At 32.6% G+C, this 27,392-nt stretch overlaps 8 protein-coding genes across 8 annotated transcripts; 3 read left to right on the forward strand and 5 right to left on the reverse strand. All coding sequences in view use genetic code 12, as the record gives it.

Annotated features, from left to right (window-relative positions):
• Positions 1 to 884: 884 nt before the first annotated feature.
• On the reverse strand, positions 885 to 2,444 carry SPR3 (septin; the record flags this gene model as incomplete). The annotated part of the gene is made up of 1 exon (XM_002547070.1): positions 885 to 2,444. One exon carries the CDS (start codon positions 2,442 to 2,444, stop codon positions 885 to 887), a length of 1,560 nt encoding a protein of 519 aa, XP_002547116.1.
• Positions 2,445 to 3,430: 986 nt separating this feature from the next.
• On the forward strand, positions 3,431 to 6,865 carry CTRG_01423 (uncharacterized protein; the record flags this gene model as incomplete). Its single annotated transcript, XM_002547071.1, has 1 exon — positions 3,431 to 6,865. The coding sequence occupies one exon, from the start codon at positions 3,431 to 3,433 to the stop codon at positions 6,863 to 6,865; it is 3,435 nt and encodes a 1,144-aa protein (XP_002547117.1).
• Positions 6,866 to 6,947: 82 nt separating this feature from the next.
• Positions 6,948 to 10,232, reverse strand: CTRG_01424 (uncharacterized protein; the record flags this gene model as incomplete). Its single annotated transcript, XM_002547072.1, has 1 exon — positions 6,948 to 10,232. One exon carries the CDS (start codon positions 10,230 to 10,232, stop codon positions 6,948 to 6,950), a length of 3,285 nt encoding a protein of 1,094 aa, XP_002547118.1.
• A 557-nt stretch (positions 10,233 to 10,789) lies between these two features.
• ARO3 (3-deoxy-7-phosphoheptulonate synthase) lies at positions 10,790 to 11,608 on the reverse strand (the record flags this gene model as incomplete). The annotated part of the gene is made up of 1 exon (XM_002547073.1): positions 10,790 to 11,608. One exon carries the CDS (start codon positions 11,606 to 11,608, stop codon positions 10,790 to 10,792), a length of 819 nt encoding a protein of 272 aa, XP_002547119.1.
• Positions 11,609 to 12,422: 814 nt separating this feature from the next.
• CTRG_01426 (ubiquitin-specific protease) lies at positions 12,423 to 14,795 on the reverse strand (the record flags this gene model as incomplete). The annotated part of the gene is made up of 1 exon (XM_002547074.1): positions 12,423 to 14,795. The coding sequence occupies one exon, from the start codon at positions 14,793 to 14,795 to the stop codon at positions 12,423 to 12,425; it is 2,373 nt and encodes a 790-aa protein (XP_002547120.1).
• A 355-nt stretch (positions 14,796 to 15,150) lies between these two features.
• CHT4 (putative chitinase) lies at positions 15,151 to 16,311 on the forward strand (the record flags this gene model as incomplete). The annotated part of the gene is made up of 1 exon (XM_002547075.1): positions 15,151 to 16,311. The coding sequence occupies one exon, from the start codon at positions 15,151 to 15,153 to the stop codon at positions 16,309 to 16,311; it is 1,161 nt and encodes a 386-aa protein (XP_002547121.1).
• Positions 16,312 to 16,747: 436 nt separating this feature from the next.
• CTRG_01428 (uncharacterized protein) lies at positions 16,748 to 17,776 on the reverse strand (the record flags this gene model as incomplete). Its single annotated transcript, XM_002547076.1, has 1 exon — positions 16,748 to 17,776. One exon carries the CDS (start codon positions 17,774 to 17,776, stop codon positions 16,748 to 16,750), a length of 1,029 nt encoding a protein of 342 aa, XP_002547122.1.
• A 963-nt stretch (positions 17,777 to 18,739) lies between these two features.
• Positions 18,740 to 26,785, forward strand: FAB1 (1-phosphatidylinositol-3-phosphate 5-kinase; the record flags this gene model as incomplete). Its single annotated transcript, XM_002547077.1, has 1 exon — positions 18,740 to 26,785. The coding sequence occupies one exon, from the start codon at positions 18,740 to 18,742 to the stop codon at positions 26,783 to 26,785; it is 8,046 nt and encodes a 2,681-aa protein (XP_002547123.1).
• Positions 26,786 to 27,392: the final 607 nt, after the last annotated feature.

Consider the following 27,392-nt stretch of genomic DNA (forward strand, 5'->3'; position numbering starts at 1 on the left):
TAATTTTTGTTAGACCGTTTGGTTAATCAAAAGAGATGATGTTTAATATTCAGTTTCATACCTACAGTTCAAACTTTGATGGATCAGACATCATTTATCAGCAAGTTGATTCCACTGCAGGTTCGACTACAGTGTAAAACATTGACTGAAAGGACTCTCATCTGCTCAATTCTCATTTATTATTCTACAATTTATCATTTATTATTCTACAATTTATCATTTTTAACTCAAAGTATTATATATTTATTAAGATAATTATATTTAACAATGACTGTAAGATAATAACAGTTAGTATAATGGATCCTCTATAGTATCAAAATCAATGATATCAAATGATGGAACTAATAATATTAAAAATCAGATAATAGTCAATGGTTGTATTCATCGAGCTGAAAAGCCCTAACATTAGAGATGCCAGAAAAACATATAAATAACAAAAAATTCATCCTGTAAATAAAATTAAGCCATCATTTCAATATCAATAAGAAGTAAAAACATAATAATGTGTAAACATACGTTTCTTTCAATTTTGTTGGACTTGAATTTCCTAAAGAATCAAGAGGAAAGTGATACGAATGGTGAAGAATTTTTTTAAAAAAAAATTTTCTGTTCTTTTAAGTCAGATGAAAATTCTCAAACGCATTGAAGAAAAGTTGTGCATTGTACACGACTTGTGTAGATTCTTTTTAGGGTTATTGAACAACCAGATTGGCAATTTGACACCACTAAAATGAAGAGAAAACTGTTCGAATTAAGGATATATATTCTTGTACTTATAATCATGATAATGGTTTAAACAGAAATTATAGATTAACTTTTTTAAAAAAAAGAAATTTTAGGGAAATTTTGTCGTTATTCATTAGCAAAATACAAAAATAACATAATCATTCAAGAGGTGGTGAAAATTCTTTATCCTCTTCAGATATCACTGAAGGAGTAATAGATGTTTGAATTTCATCTGTACCATTTTTATATGTTTCTGAAGAATCTTGTAGCTCTTCCACTTCGGAGATATTATAAAATTCATCGATTGCTTTCTGCAACAGATTTCTTTGATCAGCCAACATATGAAGCTCTTTTTGCAACTTTTCTTGCTCATCCACTAAATGAACTTTCCATGATCTCAATCTAGACTCTTGCTCCTTTCTATACTTTGAAAGTCTGTAGTTAACCTGTTGTTCCATAACTCCAATTATCGGATCATCCGAAGTTTCAGTATTGCTAATCAATTCCACTATTTGATCCTGTTGTTGCATCATAAGTTGTTCCAAACCATTCAAGACATTTCTCCCAGCTTCGTATTGACTGTTTTTAAGCAAATGACTAGTCAAATAAGTACAACGATATTGTTCATAGTAAACTTCTGTAGCAGCAACAAACTCTAAGGTGTTTTCAATTAATAGCAATTTTCGAAGATAAATGAAATCACAATGTAATGGATTCTCGATTTCTACCATTCCCCAAGGATATTTCCGTGCTCGTACAAGTTTCCCATTTTTATTCTCATGTTTTTCCAAAGAAGAAACAATAACAAACGGAACCATTAATTCAAGCCTTTGTAACAAAACAAGACTTGGTAAATTTTCACAAATTCTTATATGATATTCCTTCATTGTTCTGTTGAGCAATTTCTTAAACCCATTCAATTCAACATCGGTCAACATATCTGCTTTTGCAATCACTGGTAGTAAATTAGTCTTTGTTGATAAACTTTTCATTGACTGGATGTCCAAATTAGAAATCAGTTTTGTGGCCAGATTCAAAAAATAAATACAACAATGAATTCTGGAATCAACCATTGTGGCTCTTTTAGGCTGTTGAGATTGATAAAGATATAGTTTGAATTGATCATCAACATATTTACTTAATGTTATCCAACTTGCATTACTGTTGAAACTATTTCCATAATCAATGGTTTCGATAACTCTTAAATCAAGTTTGATATTATCTTCAACTAATTCAAATCTATGAACACTAATGGATTTATTGTCACCTATATCTTTATCCTCTGAATTTTCATTAATTAAATTACTGCCGAATAATGAGTTTATAAAGGAGGTTTTCCCAGTACCTCTCTCACCAACTAATAAAATAGTCAATGTACCACCAGTGAGAGATGAAATTTTCTCACATTGACTTGGTAAATATGATAATCCAGGTTTTCTAGATCCATTATCTGCTGTTGTCAGGTTAGAAACTGGAATGTGATGTTTAGTTTCAACTTTTTGGGTTTTCGTTTCTGTCATAGTTGGCAAAGATGAATTGGATGTATTTTTGAATGATCCTTTTTTTGATATTAAACTGATTGGATTTGAAAACTTATGAGTTGTATCCATTGTAGATGCTACAGGTGGAGTTGAAGAAGGTCTTGAACTTGATGTCCCTATATTATCATTCAGTGGGACAGCTGTTAGTTTCAACTCTCTCAAACTTGGAGTAATCATTGTCTACAAACAAGGGTTGTCTAAATTGGTGATCTTGGTTGTAAATATTTTCTTGGTTAGGAAATTGGTTGCTAAAAAAAAAGAACAATCTTTGTACTAAAAAAGAGATCGTATTCTTAGTTTCACTCACAAAATACACAGAAAAACAATATGCCCTCATTGGAAATTGTTGGTTTTTAGTGAATGTTTTACGAAGTACCCAATCCAACCCTCATGGATGAATGGTACAAATGTGAAAATAACATGACCATGCATTGTATTAATTAATCTTACAGCCAACTAAAATTAAAACAAAGAAATTCCAATATTGGAATATTAATTAACAATACCCATGCACGTTGATAAACTAAGCCAAGGTGTATCGTTCACATGGTTATCTTTCTAGGTTACAATTCATTTGCTGGTGATTACCATCACTACGAATAAACTTCATTTGTATCGAATAGTTCATTGCCGGTCCTTTTCCTTTCTGTAAAACAATATCCACACCACTATGCTGGAATATGGGACAGCAAAATGATAACCAGCCATCGATTGTCACAGTCCATACCAACAATCAACAACACAAACAACAACTTCCAATGCTACCCTTCCTGTTTGGGAATACGAGCAGTAGCTTGCGTTCTATTTATAAACAACAATCGAATTTCATTTGGAGGTCAAATTTTTGATTCACATCATAGGATTTCCTAATTGGTCATAATTGTAAACAATCACCATCTATGTGGTAGCGCATCACATAGTTAGTGAATTTTTTTTTTTTGTCCTCCTCAGTGTGGTATCGGGGGACGGCTTAATTAAAAAAAAACGAATAGCTTTCTTTTAATTTATGATTTGTTACCCTGTTTTTGTCATAAACTCATTCCATTTATATTTGAAATTGATATATTCCTTGTTGATTTAATTTTTGTTTTTTCTATTTTTTTTTTTTTTGCTTTATTTTCACCTCCTTGTATTGTTGTTCAACTCCAACAACTGATTTTCAAATGTCAATAGTTACGCCTCAAAGGAGATCAAAAGACGATATGAGTCTTCCACAGAGACAACTGGTTCAACTACCAGAATCAGGGAAGACGTCAAGATCACCATCCCCAATTAAGAATAGATATAGCTTACCAATTTTACCAAAAGTTGATGATGATATTAGATCTGTGGTTTCTTCATCGAATGAATTGACTAGAGAACAATTAAAACAGGCTGCCAGATCTCCAATGGCTAAAAAATTACATGTTATTTCTAATAATCCCAATTCTCCAGGAAGTCCAAATAAGTATATTATCCCAGTTCCATTTACATTGAAATTACCACCGAAATTAAGTTCTGTTAATACATCTAGAGAAAATTCTGCTGTTTCATCAGCAAAATCGACCCCTCAAAATAGTAGAGCAGGATCACCAGTTAGAACTATAGCTTCGGATAATTCTGTTAAACATTCAAAATTTAAACAAAGTAAATTGGTTTATACTGGTCATGGTTATGAAAAAGTTGATTCATCACTGGAATCCGAAGGAGAAATTGAAGATCAACTTTTCTCTATTTCTTCCAAATATCAAGATGAATTAAACAAACAGATTGCATTATCAAAAAGATCTGTTCCTCTTCCATTATCATCTAGTAATAATAAAATGAATAAATTTGCAAGAAATACTGATGAATTAAGTATTATTGAAGAAGTATCAATCAATGAATCTAGAAGATCAAGTGTATTAAGTAAACTAATGTCAGTACAAAAAGAAGATAATGAAAAGAAGGAAGAAGTACAACCAACTAAATTAGAAGTTCCTGTTCCTATTAAACCCGTGGTCATGCGTTCTGAACCACTCGTCGTTCCAATTAAAATTTCAGAGAAGAAAGAGAATACTAACTCCGATAAACAACTTCCTAATATTCCCCAATCATTGACAAAGACAAATACTATTATAAAGATAACACCTAACGGGAAAACAGTCACCCCTCCTAAAATTGAAGTCAAAAAACATAAATATAATAAGTCATTACCAGATATTCCAACAATTAGAAGTATATCAACTGATGCAGAGCAACCACATCCAATCCCAAAATCCAATCGAGAAAGTAATCTTAAATTGTTGTCCAAACCTAATATTCATAATGGCGAATTAAAAATTCATAAAAGAAGTTTCAGTGATGAATCTCTAACATCAAGTGTCAGTTCATTTAGTTCAGTAGGTGATTTTATGCATTTGGCTAGAGTGCAAGCAATGTCTCCACCAACTGAAAAGGTCCGTTATATGAATTTACAAAATCCACGAAGAAATCCACCACAACAGCAACCACCACCACCACAACAACAACAACAACAAAAATCACAATTGAGAATCCTTCCCTCTGGAGTTGCTGCTGCTACTACTACTAATCAATCGAATAAGAAACCTGAACCAGTAAGGATAATGCAAAAACAAGAAATTGGAAAAATTCCACAAGAGAAGAAATTATTTGTACAACCTCCTAGTATTTCTGTTGATAGACAAGTATCTACGTCAAGTACATCATCTATGGAGTCTCTGGGTACTTCAAGTAGTTGGGATTCTATTCAAAAATCAATTGATATCACGTATTCTAAACACGACAATGATGAAACAAATGAAACCATCAAGCCAAAGAAACTTGAAGATGATGAAAGTTCTTGGTTAGATACTAGTGATGGTTCTGATGATGAAGTAGAACAAGAAGAGGAAAATGAAGATGAGGAAGAAGAAAAAAGTGAAGAAATTAAACCTTTAAATATTAGTAGACAAGGAACTAAATCCACAGTGGATGAGATAAAATTTGTTGTTCCAGATAATGATGGTCCAGGTATATCATTCCAATTCCCTAATAATGATACTAATATAACTAATAGTAAAGAAGCTAAATCTAGAGTTATTAATGAAGTTAATAGAAAATCAAGATACAGTTTCTATTCAAATGATGGACATATACAAATTCCCGATTTATCGGATAAGAGAGTCATTGATGAATATTCTGAAAAAACCCCATCATCATATAATGGTACAACATTTTCAGAAATTCGAACAGAAACTTCAGTTTCTGATTGTGATGAAGAATCAGAAATCAATCATTTGAAAATTGGAGTACCTGGAAAAGAAGCTTTAAAACATTTGAAAACACAATATGATTTAATTGGAGGAAGTGAATCAGATGTTGAATTTACAACTAAATTAAACTCAATGTATCAACCATCAAAAGATTTCCCACCACCTATTTCTCAACCAGAATTACAATGTAATATTTTATTACCTGGAAGACATTCACCATCAAAACATACAAGACGTAAATCAATGTTTAATATTGATTTTGATATTAGTAAACTTACGAAGAGTTTCACTGGTCATTCAAGAAATAAATCTGTTGATTTATTAAGTGAAATATCTACATTTGGTAAAGAACAAGTCAGAGTTAAATCACCAACTCCAGAAAAATCAACTTCTATGGAACTTAACACCACGGTAAGTAAATCATCTTCAGAAGAATCAATTAAGCCATTATCACCACATAAGAATACCAAACTTGAAGAACAAAAAGAAAATAATAAAGTGGAAGAAGAGGAAGAAGAAGAATTATTGAATATTAAAGTTGCTGAACCACCAAAAATTGTTAATTATGAAGTTGATTTCAAAGAATCCAACTCAAAAGGTGAAGAAGAATTTGGATCTCCTTTTGTTACACCAAGAATAATTTCAAAATCCGTAGAAAGACTATTAAAAGTGAATCCAAAAGGTGAAAAAGGAAGAAAACCATCCAACCCAACATCAAGAAAAGTATCACCATACGTTAAAGATGATGAAGAAACTGAAAGTGTTATTATTGATTTAACAAAAGATAAATATGAAGTTGTTTGTATGATTGATAGAAGTGGATCAACTAGATCTTATAAATCAACTACAGAAACAATCAATGGAAAAGATGTCGAAGTTGTCTTAGTCGATGATGATGATGATGAACAAGAAGATGATGAAGAAGATGACGATAAAGGTAGTTCATATGATGAATTGTTGAGTATTTATTCAAAATACAGAAATGATACTTGGTTATTTAAAAACAATTCAACTATTAAATCAAGAAATTCATTAAATGGTAATCGTTCAAATTCAATTATTCATCATAAAAAAATTCCAATAACTAATGCAATTACTAAAGAATTAAAATTTAAAAGATCAAGTAATTCAATGACATCTTCAACAACGTCATCATCATCAGTTAATTATCAATCAAATAGAATAAATCATCCTAGTAATACTTCATCATCATTACAACCAAAGAGTGAAACTAGAATTAAAGCTATAAGACATCAAAGTATGCCTCTTTTAGATTCAAATTATTTTGATTATGCTTCTAATGAAAATTATGATTTTCATACATTTATCCAACAACGAAAATTAAGTGAAGAAAATAATATATAGAAAAATAGATAAATTAATTGTAATTACTATATCCAATATATCACTTTTTCTTATTATTATTATATGTTATTATTCCTATATTTCAATTCCTATATGAATATGTTTGATTATCAAAACTTTCATTAATCGTACCTAAATCATTTGATTTATATCCATCATATGATAAATCATCATTAATTTCATTTAATAATTCATCATCAATTAAATCATCATCAAACTCATTCTCTTCTTCTTCTTCCTCTTCTTCTTCATTAACTGAAGCAAATGAATTCATTGATCTTGTAGATGGTCCTCTGCTTAAACTTCTACTTCTTGAAGCTAATGAAGAAGCAGGTGATGAAGTCCCACTATTATAAAATGTAACTGTTTTACTCAATGTTTCTATTTTATTTGATAATAGTTGATTTGAAACAACTGTTTTTTTAGGTTTTCTATTATATGAATTTGAACGATAAAACCCACTACGTTCACGGGATTGACTTCTACTTGGAAATTGCAGTAGTGGAATCAGTTGTTGTTGTTGTTGTTGTTGTGCTTCATCAAAATCAAAATCATCTGGTATTTGATTAATTTCATCTAATAATTCTTGATCCAAGGAAGTATTATATTTATCATTATCATCAGTAGGATCATATTCTTTAACAGTAGGAGGTTTATCTTTAGTTGGAGTTGATAAATTTTCTTGACTATTAAACCAGGAATATCTTTTAAATGATGCTTTACGTTTCGGTTCTTCAAGTGTTTCTAACTTATCAACTTTATCGTTATTACCTTGTAATGCAGATAAAGTGGACAACATATCAACTACTGATTTCCTATTCTGCTGTTGATCTCGCTTTTCATCTGTTTGTTGTTCCAAGTTTGCTAAAAGATCCATCATTCCAATTACAGAGTTTCGCAAGTTGGTTTTGTCTTCTTTTACTTTCTCTGTTTTCAAATCTACCTTTGGTTCTTCAACATTTTCCAAATTAGCCAATACATCCATCATACCAATTATTGAATTTCTTAGTTGATTTGTTGATTTCTCAGTTGGTTTAGGTTCTTCTTTAAGATTACTCTCCAAGTTTTCCAATACTCCCATCATATTAACAACTGAATCTCTTGCTTTGGATGTATCTTTTGATACGGGATCTTGTGGTTCGGTTGTATTTGACATTTCCAAACTTCCCAATACAGCCATCATATCACTCACTGATTGTCTTATTGGATTATTTGCTTTGGAAACTATTGGTGCTTTAACAGGAATTGAACTACCTGTCGTTGTATTGCTTGCCACATCACTAGTAGTTAGTTTACTATGTGATGAATTACTTGTGGAATTACTTGTTCGCTTATCTAAACCTGGTTGTTCAAATTGAGTACTGCTACCAGAGACACTATCAATGATACCTAATCCCAAATTATTGCTGTTTGGTTTAAGATTTTTGCGATTGTCCCAAAATTCTTCAAACCCTTTAACCTTCTCATGGATAGTTTTATTAATTCCATCTTCAAAGGAACCATGAAATGAATGTATGTATTTCGTGAAACCATCATTCTCATTCAATGTAAATCCCGAATGGTTTACTGAATCATCATAAAATTCAATTGGTTTACGATGAATAATCAATCTATTTGTATTAGTAAAATCACGATGACGCCCAGCACGATGACGCAAGTTATTACCAATAGTTAAACCATTAATAATAGGACTATTCAAAGCAAATAATTCAAAATTACCATTAGCACTTGGGTCTTCAAAATCAGCAAGATTCTCCTGTGAGTTCGTAATAGATGGCAGTTCACTAATATCAAGGTAATTCTCCAAAATATCCTCTTCAAAATTAGATTTAGCAGGACTATCCTTTGGTGTATCACATTTGGGTCCCATAATTGATAAATGGAATGAACGATTGAATGGATTTCTAGATTGTGATGAATTGTCAGCAAATAATGGTGCACCAAGACCATGTGGAGTATTCTCTTCATTATTAGTAACTAATGATGGGTTCATATCATCATATTCCTCAGCTTCATTGTCTTCCTCACTCTGTATACTCATTGCTGGTGGATCATCTTCGATATCATCGTCATAAAACTTATTATACTGTACATCGTCTTCTTCTTCATATCCACAATATTCGTCATCAGCAATAGCTGCTGCATCATCATCGTCGTCGCCGATATCGGCACCATTGTTTTCATAATCATAATCGGAAAACTCATCAACATCATATCCTAAATCATATTCATTAAAAGTATTCAGTAATCCAGCTTCTGGTGATGATTTTCTTTTATAATCTTTTGTCTTGTAATATTTCACAGATGTATTTCTACCTCCTTTCATATCCTGAACAAATGAGAATTGAGAAGAAGAAGAATCATATTCATCATCGTCATCATCAACTTCTTCTTCTTCTTCTTCTTCTTTTTCTGCAGCAAAATTAGCAACTTTTTCTAGTTTTTGGGTTTCTGTTTGATCTTTTATTTTAGATTCCGTCATTGAATCAAATGCAACTTGTTTTGTGTGGAATTTACTTTCACTTTCAGCTATTGATGGATTACTGGTATTAAATGATGGACTATGTGAAAGTGCGATTGGTGGACCCAATTCCACATTTAAATCATTTGATGCATTTGGTAACGGAAGTGAAGTTATATGTCTTGATCTCAAATGAGGAGGTTTTTCTCTCTTTGTAGATTTATGACCCATAAATAATGTTATTGAACTACGTCTAACTGGTTTTGAAGTATTTTCAGATAATGAAATTAAAGAAGTCGTTGATTTTGATTTTGATGATTTGACTTCATGTTCAAAAGGAGTAAGTTTTTGATACGTCTTATTATCGAATAAACTATTTTTAGGTTTATCTTCGGGTAATTTACTTAAATCATTAGATATGGAAATATGACTTCGACTTCGAACATGTTTTCTGAATTTATTTTTTGGGGATCCACCCATTACAATCAAACTTTCACCAGAAGTTGGTGTGGTTAAAGATGATTTAGAATGCGATGATGAAGTGAACAAGTTTTTAATAGGAGTTAATAATTTTTTCGGAGAACTAATACTAGATTGGCCTGTTTGCGGAGGAGTAAATTGTGGATGTTGTTGCATTTTTGGTGATGGTATGGGAGTAGTTGATGACCGATTACTATACGATGTAGGTGGCTGATAATCATCAGATGCAGAATTAAAACTGTTGGTGTTGGAACCAGGCCGAGTATTACTAACAACATGACTGGTTATATTATTGTTGTTAGTAGTAATTGGGATGGTAGTAGTAGTGGTAGTATTGTTATTACTAGGGTTTAGTAGTAATGCTTCCGAGGGTGCATTAGATATACTTGAATCATTCTTCCTGTGTGACTTGATAAATGATCTCATTGTACGTTGTAACTGGTAGTGATGCTAATGACAATAATAGTGGTCTATTAACTAAAACATTAAATGAACACAAATTTTGAGATTGCTTTCCTATAATTGCCCCCAAATAATAGATTGGTAGATCAATTTTGAATGTTGAATATTGAATGTTGAATTTAGTTAGTTAATAAAAAAAAGGTAAAAGTTGAAGATCATATAATCGATAATTTATTCTTAGGAGAGAGAAACAAACCAAAGAAAAAAAAATGAGAGAAAGAGGGAAATTTACTGTTTTAGGAAACGCCGCATGATTGCCTGTTTCGGGAAAATGTGTTCCTAATTCTGGGTGGAATATACTTTAAATTGCCAGCAATGAAAAGGAACAATTATTGGATCGGATTCAAGGTGAAACATTGCTTTATAGGAATTGAGAAACAACCCTATTGCACATTGTTATATTTCTACATATGTACATCATACTAATCTAAAACAGTCTTGTTATTATAATTTTTACTTTTACTTTTATTTTTCGTTTAATAATCATTGATTCTTAGGAATCTCATTTTCCTTTAAGGAAACTATAAAGCTCTTCTTGCCTTTACAGCGTTAGCCAATACTTCTAACACTTCTTCGGTAGATTCCCAACCAATACAAGCATCGGTAATAGAAACACCATATTTCAATGCATCTTTACCTCCTTGTTCTTGTGGTGGAACATCTTGTCTACCTTCATTGATATTACTTTCAATCATCAAACCACAAATAGCCTTTTCACCAGCAGCAATTTGGTCAGCAACAGTTTGGGCAACTTTTGGTTGATTTCTATGATCTTTATTGGAATTACCATGAGAACAATCAACCATTATTCTTGGACCTGGTTTTTCTTCGGTGACAACTTTAGCTTTAATTAATTCTTGTTGAGTTTCTTGAACAGACTTGGCATCATAATTTGTTCCCTTTTTACCACCTCTTAAAATAACGAAACAATCTTTATTACCATCAGTACCAACAATGGCAACAACACCAGGTTTAGTAACGCTTAAGAAATGGTGAGGATGAGAAGCAGCTCTTAAAGCATCAATTGAAACACCCAAAGTACCATCGGTACCATTTTTGAAACCAACTGGGAAGCTTAAACCAGAAGCCAATTCTCTATGTAATTGAGATTCGGTAGTTCTAGCACCAATAGCACCCACAGAAAATAAATCAGATAAAAATTGTGGAGAAATAGTATCCAACATTTCACCTGCAATAGGTAATTTTGAAGTTAAATCAACAAATAATTTTCTAGCAACTCTTAAACCTTTATTTATATGGAAAGTTCCATCAATATCTGGATCATTAATCAAACCTTTCCAACCAATGGTAGTTCTTGGTTTTTCTAAATAAGCTCTCATGACAATTAATAATTCGCCCTTGTGTTTTTCAGAAGCTTTATATAATCTTTCACAATAATCTAAAGCAGCTTTAGGATCATGAATAGAACATGGACCAATGACAATAATTAATCTGTCATCTTTACCATCCAAAATATTACAAGCGGCATTTCTACCTTCAATAATTGTTTTTTGGGATTCTGGAGTCAATGGATATTCATGTTGTAAAAGATCTGGTGGTGTTAATGGATCGTAACCACGGACTGTAAATGACAATTAAACGTTAGTATCAAATAGTTTGGTTACTATTAGAACTGAAAAAGAAACGTAAAGTAAAACAAAAGAACATCAGTGATTTTTGTCTTTGTCCATGTCTTAGACTTTAAATTTCAGATTTTATGACTCAAAACACACATACTTCTCCAGTCTTCCATACGGCTTCTATCACCGACATTTTCATTTGTGATGAACATTTTGTATTAGTTGTAAGGAATATTAGGTATTTACAAGAAGTATAAATAATAAATAATGAATAATTAATAGATCTGTTAAAAAAAGCACTTGCAAGAAAGAAAGTAATAAAGAATGAAAAATTTCCCAGCTTATATAAGAAATAATATTCGCTGATGCGATGAATCGACTGACTCACACAAAGAGAGAGAGAGAGGAAAAAATTTAGTCATAATTAAAATGACAATTCTGATTTGGTGATCACACAGAAACAGAGAGAGAGAGCGTGTCCCATGCTCACACGGCAATTTACAGTGTGTACACACATACATTCATACTACGACAACCACGTTGCATCAACTTTTAACCAAACTCTATTCCTCAACTACTCTATCTTTTTAAATATATAAACATAAGCACTGTTCTTCATATCTTGCAAGTTGTCTTCATCGCAAACAACAACTTTTTCATCATTAAACAATACCCATTTATACTCTCCATCAATAAGCTTCTTGATAAACACAACATAATGACCTGTATGTGGTGATGTACCTTTATGACAAATAACAGACTCCAATTCATATTTGCCATTGTTACAAGTTGATTTTTCCAATTTTTCAATCAATTTTGCCTTCTCTTCATTAATATTAACAACCGGTTTTGCATTGTCCTCGATGACACCATTGTCATCGGGGTTAGAAAATAACCATTCAACAGCCGCGCTAATATCGTTATTGTTTAATAATAATGCTTTTTTAGCCAATTGTTGAGAAAATCCCATAGCACAAACATTTTCAATCAATTCAGCTGATGGTTCATTTGATGAAGCAGAAGAAGAAGAAGAATTTACATTTGGATCAAATGGTTCATCAATATCTGCATCATCCATGTGAGCAAATATCCAATTCATGGCATCCTCGGCATTATTGTTTCCTGTATTGAACAATCCTTTAAGACATCTAGGTTCAGGAAATCCCATGCTTAATAATGTAGTTAATGCCTCTTCATTAGCAACAAATGAAGCACCAGTGTCTGATTCATTTTTCTTTGCTTCTTCAACTTCACCGTCATTGAATTTTGGTGCTGTGAATTCAGATAAATCTAATTCATAAGGAATTTCAATAGGAACATCAACTTTTATTGGTGCCCAATTTTCCAATTTAATTCTTTGAACATTAACAACAAGGGATTTGGGGAAAGTTTTGAAACCTGAAGATTTAAATGCCATTCCTGGAGATTCATCGCAGTTATCACATTTATAACCTTCAATAGCTTCTTCAGAAGTGTATTCTCTAAAACTATCAATTAATTCAACTTCTTTGTAAATTTTCTTCCCATCTTCATCTTTACTTAAAACCTCGGCTTCAATTGGCACAGAGATGTTATCCACCAAATCATTAGTTAAAGTACCATGTGAACAATGAGCACACAATACCTTACTGGTCAACAAAAACTTCAAATCTTCATTGAGTTTAAGACCCAACTCTTTATCCACTTTGTCAAGGAAATACAATAAAAACTCAAAAGCATCTTGCTGTCTCTGAGTTTTAAATTCAGGATGATTTTCTCCAATTAAAGTTTTGAATGCAGATGGTTTAATACCCAATTGATAATCATCACCTTTTAATGATCCAGGAATGGAATATCTACCACTATATAAACCATCATAAATTTTAATCAATTGACTAATTAAATCATTAGCTGGATTTTCAACTTGTGGTGGAAATTTTTCATCCTTGAGATATTTCTTATATCCATCCAAATTGTAAAGTGATTGAAGAACTGAATTGATATAACAAGAATTACCCAAATTCTGGAAACCAGTCAATCCTTTACCATAAACAGGTGGTAATTTTTCTCCATTAGCACCATCCAATTTGAAATCCCAATTTAAATTTTGATCAATATTAAGTTCAACTAATGATTTTTCAGTTTTGACAGCCGAGTTCAAATCAATACCAAACTTGTGTAATTTTTCAGCCAAATTAGGGACTTTAACTTCATCATTACATTGATAACAATAAGCATCACAACTTTCTGAATCAGCAGATAAAGATCCTAACTTAATAGCCACTGGATGTTGACTAATTTCATAATGTGCTAATGCATGTCCATTTCCTTTCAAATCAGAACCATATTGTTGTCTACCACAACCTAAACTTCCACAATGTAAACAAATCCATAAATTTTCCGCCAATTCACATTGACTACATTTAGTTAAATCTAAATTATCATTATCAAATTGTTCAACATCTATTGAATGATGACATGGTATAATTTCTTGTTCCCATTGTTTAATCTCATCTTCTGTGGCTGAGGAATTTGCCGCAAGAATAGCATCAATTAACTTGTTGAATGATTCACTCACTTCATTTCTTTGATAAACTTTATCATCTCTAACATCATATACAGTGATCGTAGAATTATAATAATCATCATCGGATACATTTTTGATTTCCAATTTTTGCAATTTAGGGGTTTTTTCGCCATTATCATCATATAATAATTTATTTCTTTCCTCTTGAGGTTTCAATTTTTTTTTAATGTTTAAGTATAAATAATTTCCTGTTTTTTCAAAGTTTTCTTTAGTATAATTGTAATCTTTATTTCTTGAATATGCCTTGTATGATTTCAAATCAATGTCCAATCCCAACTCATTATTCTCTGGGGTATCGAATGAGTACATACAATCATCTTTGTAGATCTTGGCATTTGCTGGAATAGTCAGCAGAATATCAGAAGGCAATTCCAAGGTCATAATTATGTCAAATGGTATATATGTATATATGAATTTTGGTATGAATAGGAGGCGCAGAAATGGGGATTGGTCACTATTCGTAAATGTGAATCTGTGGATTTGGCAGTAAGGAATGTTCAACTTTTTTTTTTGGTTCTATATTTAATGTTTGATTGTTTTTTGTTTTTTTTTGCCTTTGGTGGGTCGTGTCGTGTCATGTCGTGCTATCGTTGCTGCCAAGTTTGGGGCGTAGGAAATGAAATTTGCACACCATATTAATCAGACACATCAGAGAGGTATATAAATATCCATTGGGTGTTGTTGCTAGATTTTGATAACTATTTTCCCACCTTGTTGCTAATTTCTACAGATAACCATGTGTCATAAGATGATGGATAAATTTCAACAAAGATTACAACTTCATAATAACAAACCATTCTTTAAAACTTGTGTTTATTTCTCAAATTGGTCTGTGTATCAAAAGAAACATTTCCCTCAAGATCTCCCAATTGATTATTATACCCATATTTTCTACGCTTTTATTCTTATTGATGAACAGACAGGTAAAGTTAAATTTAGTGATGAATGGTGTGATTTACAAATGCCACAGCCTAAACCTAATGAATGTAATCTCGGTAATATCAAACAATTTAATGAAATGAAGAAAACCAACAGAAATTTGAAACTTATAATGTCTATTGGTGGTTGGGGGACTTGTCATTTATTTGAATCTATTGTTAAAGATGATAAGAAATTTAACAATTTTGTCACTAGTTCAATTGAATTTGTTGAAAAGTATGGATTTGATGGAATTGATTTAGATTGGGAATATCCAAAGAACTCACATGATGCTGCTAAATTTGTTGAATTGTTGGCAACAATAAGAAAACATTTAGATTCTAAATATTTATTAACCATAGCTGCTCCCGGTGGTAAAGATAATATTGATATTTTACATGTGTCAGAAATGGATAAATATTTGAGTTTTTGGAATTTGATGTGTTACGATTTTGCTGGTGAAGGATGGTCTTCTAAAACAGGATTTCATTCTAATTTGTTTGGTGATAATGGTGATAATTGTTTGAATGCATCTGATATAGTTCAATCATATATTCAAAAAGGTGTTCACCCTTCAAAATTGATTTTGGGAATGCCATTGTATGGACGAGTTTTCCACGGGGTTGCAAAACCTGAAATTGGGATTCCGTTTACTAAAGAAAGAGCTCCTGGTTGTGTTGAAAATGATATAATTGATTATAAGAATATTGATGATGGTTTTGATGTTGAGCTTTTTGATTCGAGAAAAGTTGGTGCTATAAAGTTTGATTCAAAAAGAAAGCAACTTGTCACTTATGATAATCATCAATCTGCTGCTATCAAAGGAAGTTATGTTCGTCTGAATAAACTTGGAGGAGGTATGTGGTGGGATTCAGCTGGTGATGTAGCAAATGATAGATCATTGGTGAAGCATTTCGTTGATCAACTTGGAGGAATAGAAGTTCTTGACAAGTCAGAAAATAACATCACACATTGCTAGTTCAAGTGGTTATGATAAGTTTAATTATAAAAATTAGAAACCTGTATACTAGATCCATCTATTCATAATTATAATAAAAACTAATAATAATATACAAAAGAAATCGAACAACAAAGAAAATGAAAATAGATTCCCTTCAACTTGACAAACCAATATTTAATAATAATAATAAAAAAAAACTAAAGTAAAATAAAATAAAATAAAATATAATTAAAGAAAATAACAGCACAACACTATCCGTTCAAACATATATTGTCATGATTATCATAATGGTACAGTTTGTCCAAATTTTCTGAAAATGCAAATATCAAATGTTTATCTCTCTTTTTGTTCTTTTTTTTTTTTACTATTATTATTATCATTACTATAATTATTGGTGTTGTTATTGCTGTCAAATGGTGACTAGGGATGATTTTCTTTCAAGTGTTAAAGTAATTTAAAGAATTGAATCCATTCTAGCAAATACGCTCAAAACAGCAGCAATTAATTCTAATTGCAATTCAGTAGCAGAAGATTTTTCAATTTCATCACTAACTTCTTGTCCCAAATTCAAGCCTACGCCTAGTGGACTTTGGTGTGATAAATTGAATGGATATTCACTGAAATCGGCCAATAATTCATCAGCTCTAGCAAATGCTTGATCTCTTTTGTCGTAATTCAATGATAATAACACATTTTCTAAAACATTAGCAGCATAAGATCCACAAACCAAAGAAATTGATCTCAAATATTTAAATGAAGTATCTGCTGGGAATTGGTCGTTTGCAACACTGTCCAAATCAACATTCCTCTGTACTAACAAATTCAAGATTCTATTTTTAATGTATTCTTTAGATAATTTATCAGCAACAGGATGAGTAGCCATGTCGAAAAGGAAGAAATTCTTACGTTCAGTTCTTAAAATACCTTTATCCACCAATCCTTTGGCTAATCTTTCTCTGACTTGTTTCAATTGGTAGTTAATCTTCATCAAATTCCAGGTTTCACCACTCAATAAATCAATCCAGTTGGTAACGGACAAATTACTTTCATCATTCTTCATAATTTTCAAAGCTTCATCTAATAAAACTTCACCAGTTGGTTCGGAATCTATAACCTCAACCAATCTATCGCTCAATTCAAAGCGACGTCTTGCTGGATCATTCACCAAAGTGATTTTGTTACGGAAAGTCAATTCCAATAATATGCATCCACGTAAAGCGTAAGAAATGTTATCATTCCAAAAGGACAAGTATCCTTCTTTATCTTTCAATCCCATCAACAAAACTTCTTCCATCAAAGTTAATAAAGGTTGTTTCAAAGAGGCTGGACTTTTTATATCCTTATCATCGTATCCTATTTTATGATCTGAGGCCACATTATTTGTAGCTGGGGAACGGTCTTCATCAAAGGACTCTGATGTTCTTGGTTTTGGTGTGGATTGTTTAGCACCACGACGTCTTTGTAATCCTGATGATGATGACATGTTGGTTGTAGTAACTTATAGTCAAATGATTATTTATTAAGACAAGAGTCTTGACCTATAATGGAATGTACTGCTTGTAGAAAATAAAGAAAACAGTACCAATGGTATTGAAACTAGAAGCAAGAAAGTATGAATCAATTGACCGTTGACTTTTTTTTTTTTCTTCGCTCTTTTCTTTTATCAATTGTGAATTGGAAAATGAAAGCAGAGGACAACTGAGTGAAAACAAGAAAGAGAAAATTTGTTGGCAGAGAAAAAATAAAAAAAAACAATGTTCCAAGAGACACGACTTTCTTATGTATGGGAGTGGTCGTGTGCGCGTGACAACATTTTCGGATTTGTTTGTTTGTTTGTTTCCTGCTCAGACGACACGTCCTGCGGTTCACCACTGGCTGGTTGGTTGGTAAGATTACACCAGCAATCCATTTAATTTACATCCCTAAAATCTAATGAATTACAATCGGCATTGATACTACTACCAACAAATATCGTGATATTATAAATTACATCACTCAATTGGTAGTAGTTCTTCTCTCCGTTGATTGATTTTTATATATAGAGATATATATATAGCACATAGTTAACAGGATTGTACCCTTGTGCACGACTAAGTTAACACGTTTGTAACGGTAAAACAATGAAACCCAAACACAGAGAGAGAGCCTAAAAAAAATGTAAATACAAAAATACAAGAACCACTAAAAACTTCCTTAACCTTACACTTTGTCATCTACTATTTTCTTTTCTTTACAAGGAATATTCTTTATTTCATTCCACTTTATACATAATTCGAAAAGACTATCAAGTTTATAATTGAGGAATTATTTTTCTATTCCCTTTGCAACTAATATTCATACGAGTTTAGAATTTCGAATCATACGGGGTTATTTGATCTTTGTGAAGTTTTTGGGATTATACCTACACACTCAAGACGTGTTGACCATCAACAATTATTAATAAATTATGAGTGACGATCAAAAACGACAACTTCGTCCGACTCCTGAAAGATACCCATCCCATGCGAATAATAGTGATGAGGATGATAATAATGATGGCGGTAGTAATAGTAGTACTAGTAGTAGTCAAAAGAAGAGTAACGTTGAAGATTATGTATCCTTTCCAACTATCCCCGACCCAGAACTCAGCAATACTAAATCAATTTCAGGGTTATTGTCAAAAACACTACGAAAAGTAACAGCAAATGCATCAAATCTTGTGCTGAATTATTCTCAGGGGATAACGTCCCCTAAAGGAAATATTATTGATTCATCTCCATTTGGTAACAAGAATAATGATTATAGAACCATTAACACCGATCCATCGGCAATTACACCTAAGAATGATGCCATCGATGAAACACCAATAAACACGGATGTTCCACTTCGTAATGAAACTGTTCCAAAGAAATTGGACGATGACTTTTCAAGAACAACTAGTCCATTGGATATCAAACCAGACAAGGCGCCATCAGTATATCCAAAAATCACACCTGGTAGTGTTAAAAAGGACAGTAATGTGTCACCTATTGAGAGACTGTCAATTGTCACCAATGAGACCACAGAGCCAAAGTTACAGCCCCCTCAACCTCAACCTCAAGTACAAGCACAATCTCAATCTCAACCTCAACCTCAACCCCAAGTTGTTCTGCATCCAAAGGGCACAACACTACCGCAAGTACCCAGTCAACAAATACAGCAACCACAATCAGAATCACAATCACAATCGCAGTCGCAACAACAACAACAACAATCAAGTCAACCAAGTCAGCATGTTGCACATCCCGCACCTCCATGTCCACCAATTTCTGGACAATTGCAACCTCCTTCTGGTGCAATCCGTCAAGTGTTATCCGAACGTACCATGGCTCCACCAAGAGTTACATCCGATAATAAAACTCTTCGGATATCAACTATGCAGCTCCCTCGTCTACAGTCAGTCAATAATAGTACAACAAGTTCTGTTGTTAATGTCAATGTACTGGCATCTGTAGATGTTGAGTCGTTAGAAAGTGATAGGACAAGCAATTACAATGGTAGAATAAATCAAAAGGGAACAAATACAAATGCCAAAAATTATGATAGATCACTACTGAATAAAATATCATCAATATTTAACAATTTACCAAACGATATTGAATTATCAGATGATTCGGCATCTGATCTGGATACAACAAGAAATGATATTGAAGATGATCCTGGGAAAAATCATGGAACCGTGGGTTATAGAGAAAATCCTTCAGATGCAAGTTTGGGATCTATGTCAAAACTTGCAAAGCAAGTCCAGTACGATCTAAGTTCTAGGTATAGTGAGTCAATTGCCAAATCATCGCCTGTTAAAGCTGAAAGGAAAGTGGCCACTTCTTTTAGTACAAATCTTGGACAATCTCCAACAGTGTCATCTTTTCATGCGCTCCAAAATAAAGATTTAAATGCAACAAAAAAGAAAACGTCACATTTGTCGTCTGTTTTGTTGGATAATGCCAGAACAATTATCAACCAGAACATTGGTGCTGTAGCCTCATCAGCATCTTCAATTGTTGGCGGTAGGAGGAAAAAGAAGAAACCCAAAAAGGCATCTGAAAATCCATTAAAAAACGGAGGTATCCCCAAAAAGTATTGGATGAATGATGCATTTGTATCTGATTGTTTGAATTGCTTCAGGCCTTTCACTCCATTCAGAAGAAAACATCATTGTCGATTCTGTGGACAAATATTCTGTTCCGAATGTACTTTGTTTATCTCATACACTCAACATAAGGATGAAAGAAACAACAGAACAAGCTCCAACAAAGAACCTTATAATGATAAACTTAGGGTTTGTAAACCATGTTATAGTGATGTTATCATTTATCTCAGTGATGATTCCTCAAGTTCAGAATCAGAAATGGAGAAGGATACATCGGTTGAAAGTGTTGATTTATCAAAAACTAAAGCCGAAGATTTACTAGTTCCAAACCATCCTTTGTCTAGAATTAGGTCAATGTCTATGAGCTCGTCTCGAGATCTTCGCCCTTCTGATGCTATCACCAGAAAACCACTGTTGCGTGATAGTCGTCTTCTTGAAGGAAATACTTCTATTACAAGCAATTCTAATTCGCCATCACGGAATAACAATATTGTTAACAATAACTACAACAATGGTAATAGTGCTAGTTCTGTAAATGCCAACAGCCAATTCCTATATCCAGATGAATCAATTAAAGTTCATCCTAAACAAGCACCTAAAATGGCAATTCCTACAACACGTACTGGAGAATCTATTGAGATTCCACTCATGAGACACTCGTTGGTTAATTCGTCCATTTTGCAAACTCCTGGAACTACATATGGATCTTCTGTAAATGTAGGCTCATTGTCACCAAGTCATCCACAAAGTCAACATCTGCAGTCATATTATGTAGCTCACCATGGACACCGTCACCACAATCACAATCACCACCACCATCATCACCATCATCATAATCATAATCATCACCATCATCATACACACAATAACACTCAGAAACATCTGAATATTTCTGTCGCCGCAGCAGGAGGGGGTGTTGGTGTTGGTGCAGGAGATGTTGTTCCCAGTAGTGGTACAGGAACAGATTCACAAAGTTCCAGTAAAACGTGGATTAAGAATCACTTATCACCGGGTTTGAATAATGCTAGTATGCTTACTAGTCGTAGTTTGGACAATTTAAGCAGTGCATACACTAGCTTTATGACAAGAAATCCATCCTTCAAATTACGTGTGTTGTCTGGAAATAATAATCGAGATGCATTAGGCTATGGCAAAGAATCGTCCCAAGAGCCTGGAGACATGCAGAACTTTGGCAATAATCATACTTTAGACCGTCAAGAACAGAATATTTTTGATGAAGACGATTATGATGACGAGTATGAAGACGTAAATGAGGTACAAGATCTTCGTGGTAATGTAGCTGAAGATGAAGAAGATGAGCATGCTATGTCATTGTATGCATCATTAAATGATTCGCATGGATATGGTTCTACTCCATTGACTCATAAACCACCTCCAATTCATGCTCATAGCGGAGTTGTTGTTCCAACTTTGGGTGAGTTCCCAATTATGAAAAGTGGTTTCCCGCATCAATTGGGTAATATTGGTTCAGTGGATATTTTCCATCATAATCCAGTTGCATTTCTAACAGATAGTCCTTCTAAACAAGTTCCAGCTGATAGTTTGAGATCTAGAGCAAGAGCCCATGCATCACTTCAACGTATGAGATCTAGAAGACAAGGTAAAGCTACAAGAAATGTTCTGATTTTAACTCATAATAATTTGAGGTTGCCAAGTTTGGATTCACCCAGTCATCGGGCTAATATAACAGGAACCTCATTGACACCAATAACCTCACCATCATCCCCTGGGCCAAGTACTTCCAATACAATTGCAAACCCAACCTCCAACCATTCAAATTTGACTACTGGATTGGCAAACTCTGATGCTGTGAGTACTTCTTCGGGTAATCAATATTCAGAAATGTCTCCACTTGGTCCAAGAATCTCCACCAGTACTGCTTTGGAACATTACAAGCCAGATGATTATTTTGGTTCTCATGAAAATTTACTTGAACTGGAGGACCATCATAACTTGATGTCTTGGAGAGATATTACCATGAATGAGAATAATAATGATAAAGATAAATGGTATAAAGATACTATGAATTTTATATTGCGTCAATCTTTAAAAGATTGTGAAATTGAAGATAATATAGATCTGTGGATGAATGTTTTGTCCAACCTGTTGGAACATATTGATGATATCAAATTGACAGATACATTGGATATTAGACAATATGTGAAGGTTAAGAAAATTTTAGGTGGTAAAATTCGACAAACTGAAGTGATTGATGGATTGTTTATGACTAAGAATATTGATTCAAAGAAAATGTCATCTAGTATTAGGAACCCACGTATTGCGTTGCTTATGTTTCCGGTTGAATATTTGAAACAAAAGGAACAATTTATCAGTTTACGAATCATTCATGCACAACAGTCTGTTTACATCACCAATTTGGTATCTAGGTTGATTTCTTTAGAACCAGATATCATTGTCATTGGAGATTCAATATGTGGATTGGCGGAAAAATTATTGGAAGAAGCTGGTGTTACAGTTATGTCCAACGTAAAACCCCAGGTTATTGAGCGTATATCGCGATACACCAAAGCGGATATTTTCCAATCAGTTAATGATTTATTTTTCAAAAAGGGTAAATTGGGAACTTGTGAAGAGTTTGCGGTCAAGAGATTTAAATACCAGAATGCAATTAAATCATTTGTATTTTTCACTGGTTGTGATATTCAGCTGGGTTTCACTATTTCATTACGTGGTGGTGATGAAGAGTTATTGAATGGTGTCAAATATGCAGCTGAAACATTAATGCCAGGGTATTTGAATGCTAGATTTGAAAAGAGTTTTTTTGAAAACTTGCTGTTGAATTATATCGAAGGCAATAAGAATGAAAAAATTGTTGAAATTCGTGACAAGTTGGAAGAAGTTAATAATAATGACGATAATGAAGAGGTACTCAATACTTGTGAGATAAGTTTAGATAGTACAGAGGTGGTTGAATATTTCAAATTATTTAATGAGAGAAAACTTAGTTTATCTCCTGCGGTGGAATTTTCCTTACCAACTCCATTGGTGAATGTGATTACTTCATATTATTCATTCTATCAATTTTTCCAAAAACATAATCAAATTCAAAAGTTGGAATCATCTGAAGATATAGATGATTCTTGGCTAGTTGAATTAAATATTAACTACAAAGTTGATGATCTTCCAGGTAAAGGTGATGAATTGTTGAGAATGCTTAAATGTGCCAGTGAAGGGCATTTGAAATTATTGATCAATGAATATCATAATCGTGCACGTGTTTGGTCTAATTGTATGAGATACCCTTCTTATCAGTTGTATCCAATATTTCATAGAAATATCCATGTTTTGCATTCTACTGTATCTATTAAACATGCTACACCTTGTACTGGTCCTGGTATTGTTGTGATTGATTACTACACAGAGAATGATAAATGTTTTGGATTATTTTTGGATCAAGCTTTCCATGAGAGTTCTAAAGTATGTAATGAATGTGGGGAAACTTATTTGGATCATTACAAGAGTTATGTACATCAAAATGCCAAGGTTGATTTGATTATGGAAAAGTATGATATACAAGGTAATACTCAAGGGAAAAATCAAAGAGTTATGTGGAGTTCATGTAAAGAATGTAATTATACAACACCAATAATTGCCATGAGTGATGAAACTTATTATTTGTCAATTGGAAAATTCTTTGAATTGAGTTTTTATGGTGAAAATATAGTTGGTGGATGTGAACATGATTTTTTTAAAAGTTATGTTAAATGTTTTGGTTTTAACAATCTTGTTATCCGTCTTGAATATTCTACTATTGATAATTATGAAATTGTTGTTCCCAAGAAGAAATTGGATTATATAACAAGTGTTGATATTAAACTTAAAGTGGAGGCTTATAAGACTATTCGGACCAAAGCTGATGGATTCTTTGATTCCATTCTGAAAAGATTGAATAGAGTTAAATTGGATACATTTGATAAAGCTGAAGCAGGTATGCAAAAGATTAAAGAATTGAAAACTAAACTTCAAGAACATTCTGAAAATATCTATAGTAGATTGGAATCTATCTATAAAACTATTACACCAACAAATTACCTTAGTTTAAATGTTATATTGAGAGATTTACAAAAATTGGGTATTTATTGGGATAATGAATTTAATGATTTTGAAAAGATGTATTTACCAAGTGAAAATGATGTTACTCGAATCACACAATTTCAATTGCGTAAGTTTTTAATGGATAAATATCCAGATAAAGAAGTGGAAATGGTGGATATTCCAAAAATAGATAAGGAGCCTACTAATGTGGAAACTACTGTTACTCCAGAATTGCTGATGATTGATACACATAGTAGTCAAGGAAGTGAACAAGGAGAAGTAGGAGAGATGAATCCTGAAGGGGAGAGCAAAACTGAAGAAGAATTGTCTAAGCTTCCATCTCCTCCACCACCTCCTCCTCCTGAGTTTATACCTAAAAAACCAAGACAAGTATCTATAACAGAAAAGTTACCTGAATCGAGTCCTGAAACTAAGTCAAATACTCAAAGTACATTATATGAACAAAATTCGAATATTTCTGAAAGAATAAGTAAATGGAATAAAACAGCAGAAGTTGGAGATGATGGTACTCTAAAGAAATTAATTCATCGTGGATCTGAAGGATCTTTGAAATCTAACAACAACAACAATAATAATAATAGTAATACTAGTAATGTTATTCCTTCTCAAAATAAAGTTATCCATTTGGCCAATTTCTTTGACAAGATGTATTATGATCAAATTTCATTGGAATTTTCTAGACAAAGAGAAAGAGAAATGAAGAGGAAATCAAAAATTAAAGCTCAACCAGTTTTTGATAGCAAACCAATTGTGGAGATTTATGATCAGATTGAAGATGTTGTTGGTGTAGAAGATGATAAAAAGAAACCTGTGGAAAAAGAAGAAGTGGTTAAAGAGTTACCAAAGGAATTACCAAAAGAAATTCAAGATTCTAAACAGTTGGATATACCTGAAAAGCAATCATTATTAAAATCATTGACTAATTTCTGGGCTGATAGATCTGCTACATTGTGGGATCCATTATCATATGCTTTAGAAAGTCATGAGCATACATTTGCCGATTCTGATGTTATTGTTCGAGAAGATGAACCAAGTTCATTGGTTGCTTTTTGTCTTTCTTCAAATGATTATAAACAAAAGATTAAAATTGTATTTGAAAAGATTGACAGTTGTCAATCAGAGCAACAAAGGAATGATGATGAGCAACATCAGCATCAACAACAACAAGAAGACGAACAAGAATCACAAGAGAATCAACAAGAGCAACAACCACAACGAGAAGAACAAGAAGAACAACAAGTGCAACAGCAACAGCAACAGCAACCACAAAATGAAGAAGAGTCCCCGGTAGTTGAAAATAAAGCGTCGAATCAATACAATGAAAAAAGAAATGCAGTTGGCAGTGATAATAAGAAAAAAATGGAACAATTTGAAAAGATTGAAAGGAAATTTAAAAAGAATTTTAATACAGAAGGAGCCAAAGTTAGTCCTTTGGAACAAATTCTAACCAAGAGTAAATCCAATCATTTGAAGTATCAATTTATTGATGGTAACACAAATTTGTCATGTAAGATTTTCTATAGTGAACAATTTGAAGCATTAAGAAAAGCATGTGGAGTTGATGAAAGTTTTATACAAAGTTTAAGTCGATGTGTTAAATGGCAATCAAGTGGAGGTAAAAGTGGATCAAGTTTCTTGAAGACTTTAGATAATCGATATATTTTAAAGGAATTATCGAAACAAGAATTGGAATCATTTGTATCTATTGCACCATTTTATTTCAAATATATTGGACAATCTATCTTTAGTGGACTTAAAACAGCTATTGGTAAAATATGGGGGATTTATACTACACAAGTTACCACTACAGGTAAAGTTTTCAAGATGGATTTCTTGATTATGGAGAATTTATTTTATAATCTGAAGAATAATAAAGTGTTTGATTTGAAAGGATCAACAAGAAATCGTTATACTAATGAAACTGGAGAAGTGTTGTTGGATGAGAATATGATTGAATATATTTATGAATCGCCAGTGTTTGTTAGTCAAGTGCTGAAACAATTATTACGTGGTTGTTTGTTTAATGATACATTATTTTTGAAATCCATGGAAGTTATGGATTATTCATTGGTTGTTGGATTTAACGATGAAAGTAAAGAAATGATTGTTGGTATTATCGATTGGTTAAGAACGTTTACATGGGATAAACGAGTTGAAAATTGGGTCAAAGGTATTGGAAGTAAAAGAGATCCTACTATTGTTACACCTAAACAATATCGTAATAGGTTTAGAGCAGCCATGGAACGTTATATTCTTGAAGTTCCAGATTGTTGGTATCACCAATAAAATTCAAATATATGTATATAAGTAGTAGTAGTAGTATTAGTATTAGTAATCTCAGTTTATATGAAGATTATTTAATAAAAGTTAATAATGTTATTGTCATTGTGTTGTATTAAAACTGGTTCAGCCCAGCCAAGCCCAGCCCATCCCAGCCAAGTTCATAAAGATGTTACAACCCAAATCAGCCATGAGATATCACCACGAAGTTTAATGTGTAATTGTTCAAAAAGACAAAATTACTTGTTAGTTGTTAGTTAGTTGTTAGTTGTTAGTTGTTAATGTAGTTATTTAAGATAAGCCGATAAGCATGTGTGTGAGTGTGTGTGTGTTATGTAATATCAATATCAAAGGTCGTGTCTGTGTGTCCAAATTTGAAGCCGTGTGTGCAAGAGTGTCAGTATATGCAGTAATCTCTTCCTTCTTCCCAAGGCGGTCTACGCCGTACGTCGCGTAATGGATGCGGCGGTTCTTGTTTGATTAGTTGAAGTTTTACCGCGACAGGTTGAATCCTTATTGTTGTTGTTTTCTTTTTCTCGTGTGGTGCGGTGCAGTGCGGTGGTAATTGATTGATTGATTTCGTGTAAATTAATTTTGAGTTATTTTTCAATCG

The sequence above is a fragment of the Candida tropicalis genome, assembly GCF_000006335.3.
Source record: "Candida tropicalis MYA-3404 genomic scaffold supercont3.2, whole genome shotgun sequence".
Lineage (NCBI taxonomy): Eukaryota > Fungi > Ascomycota > Pichiomycetes > Serinales > Debaryomycetaceae > Candida > Candida tropicalis.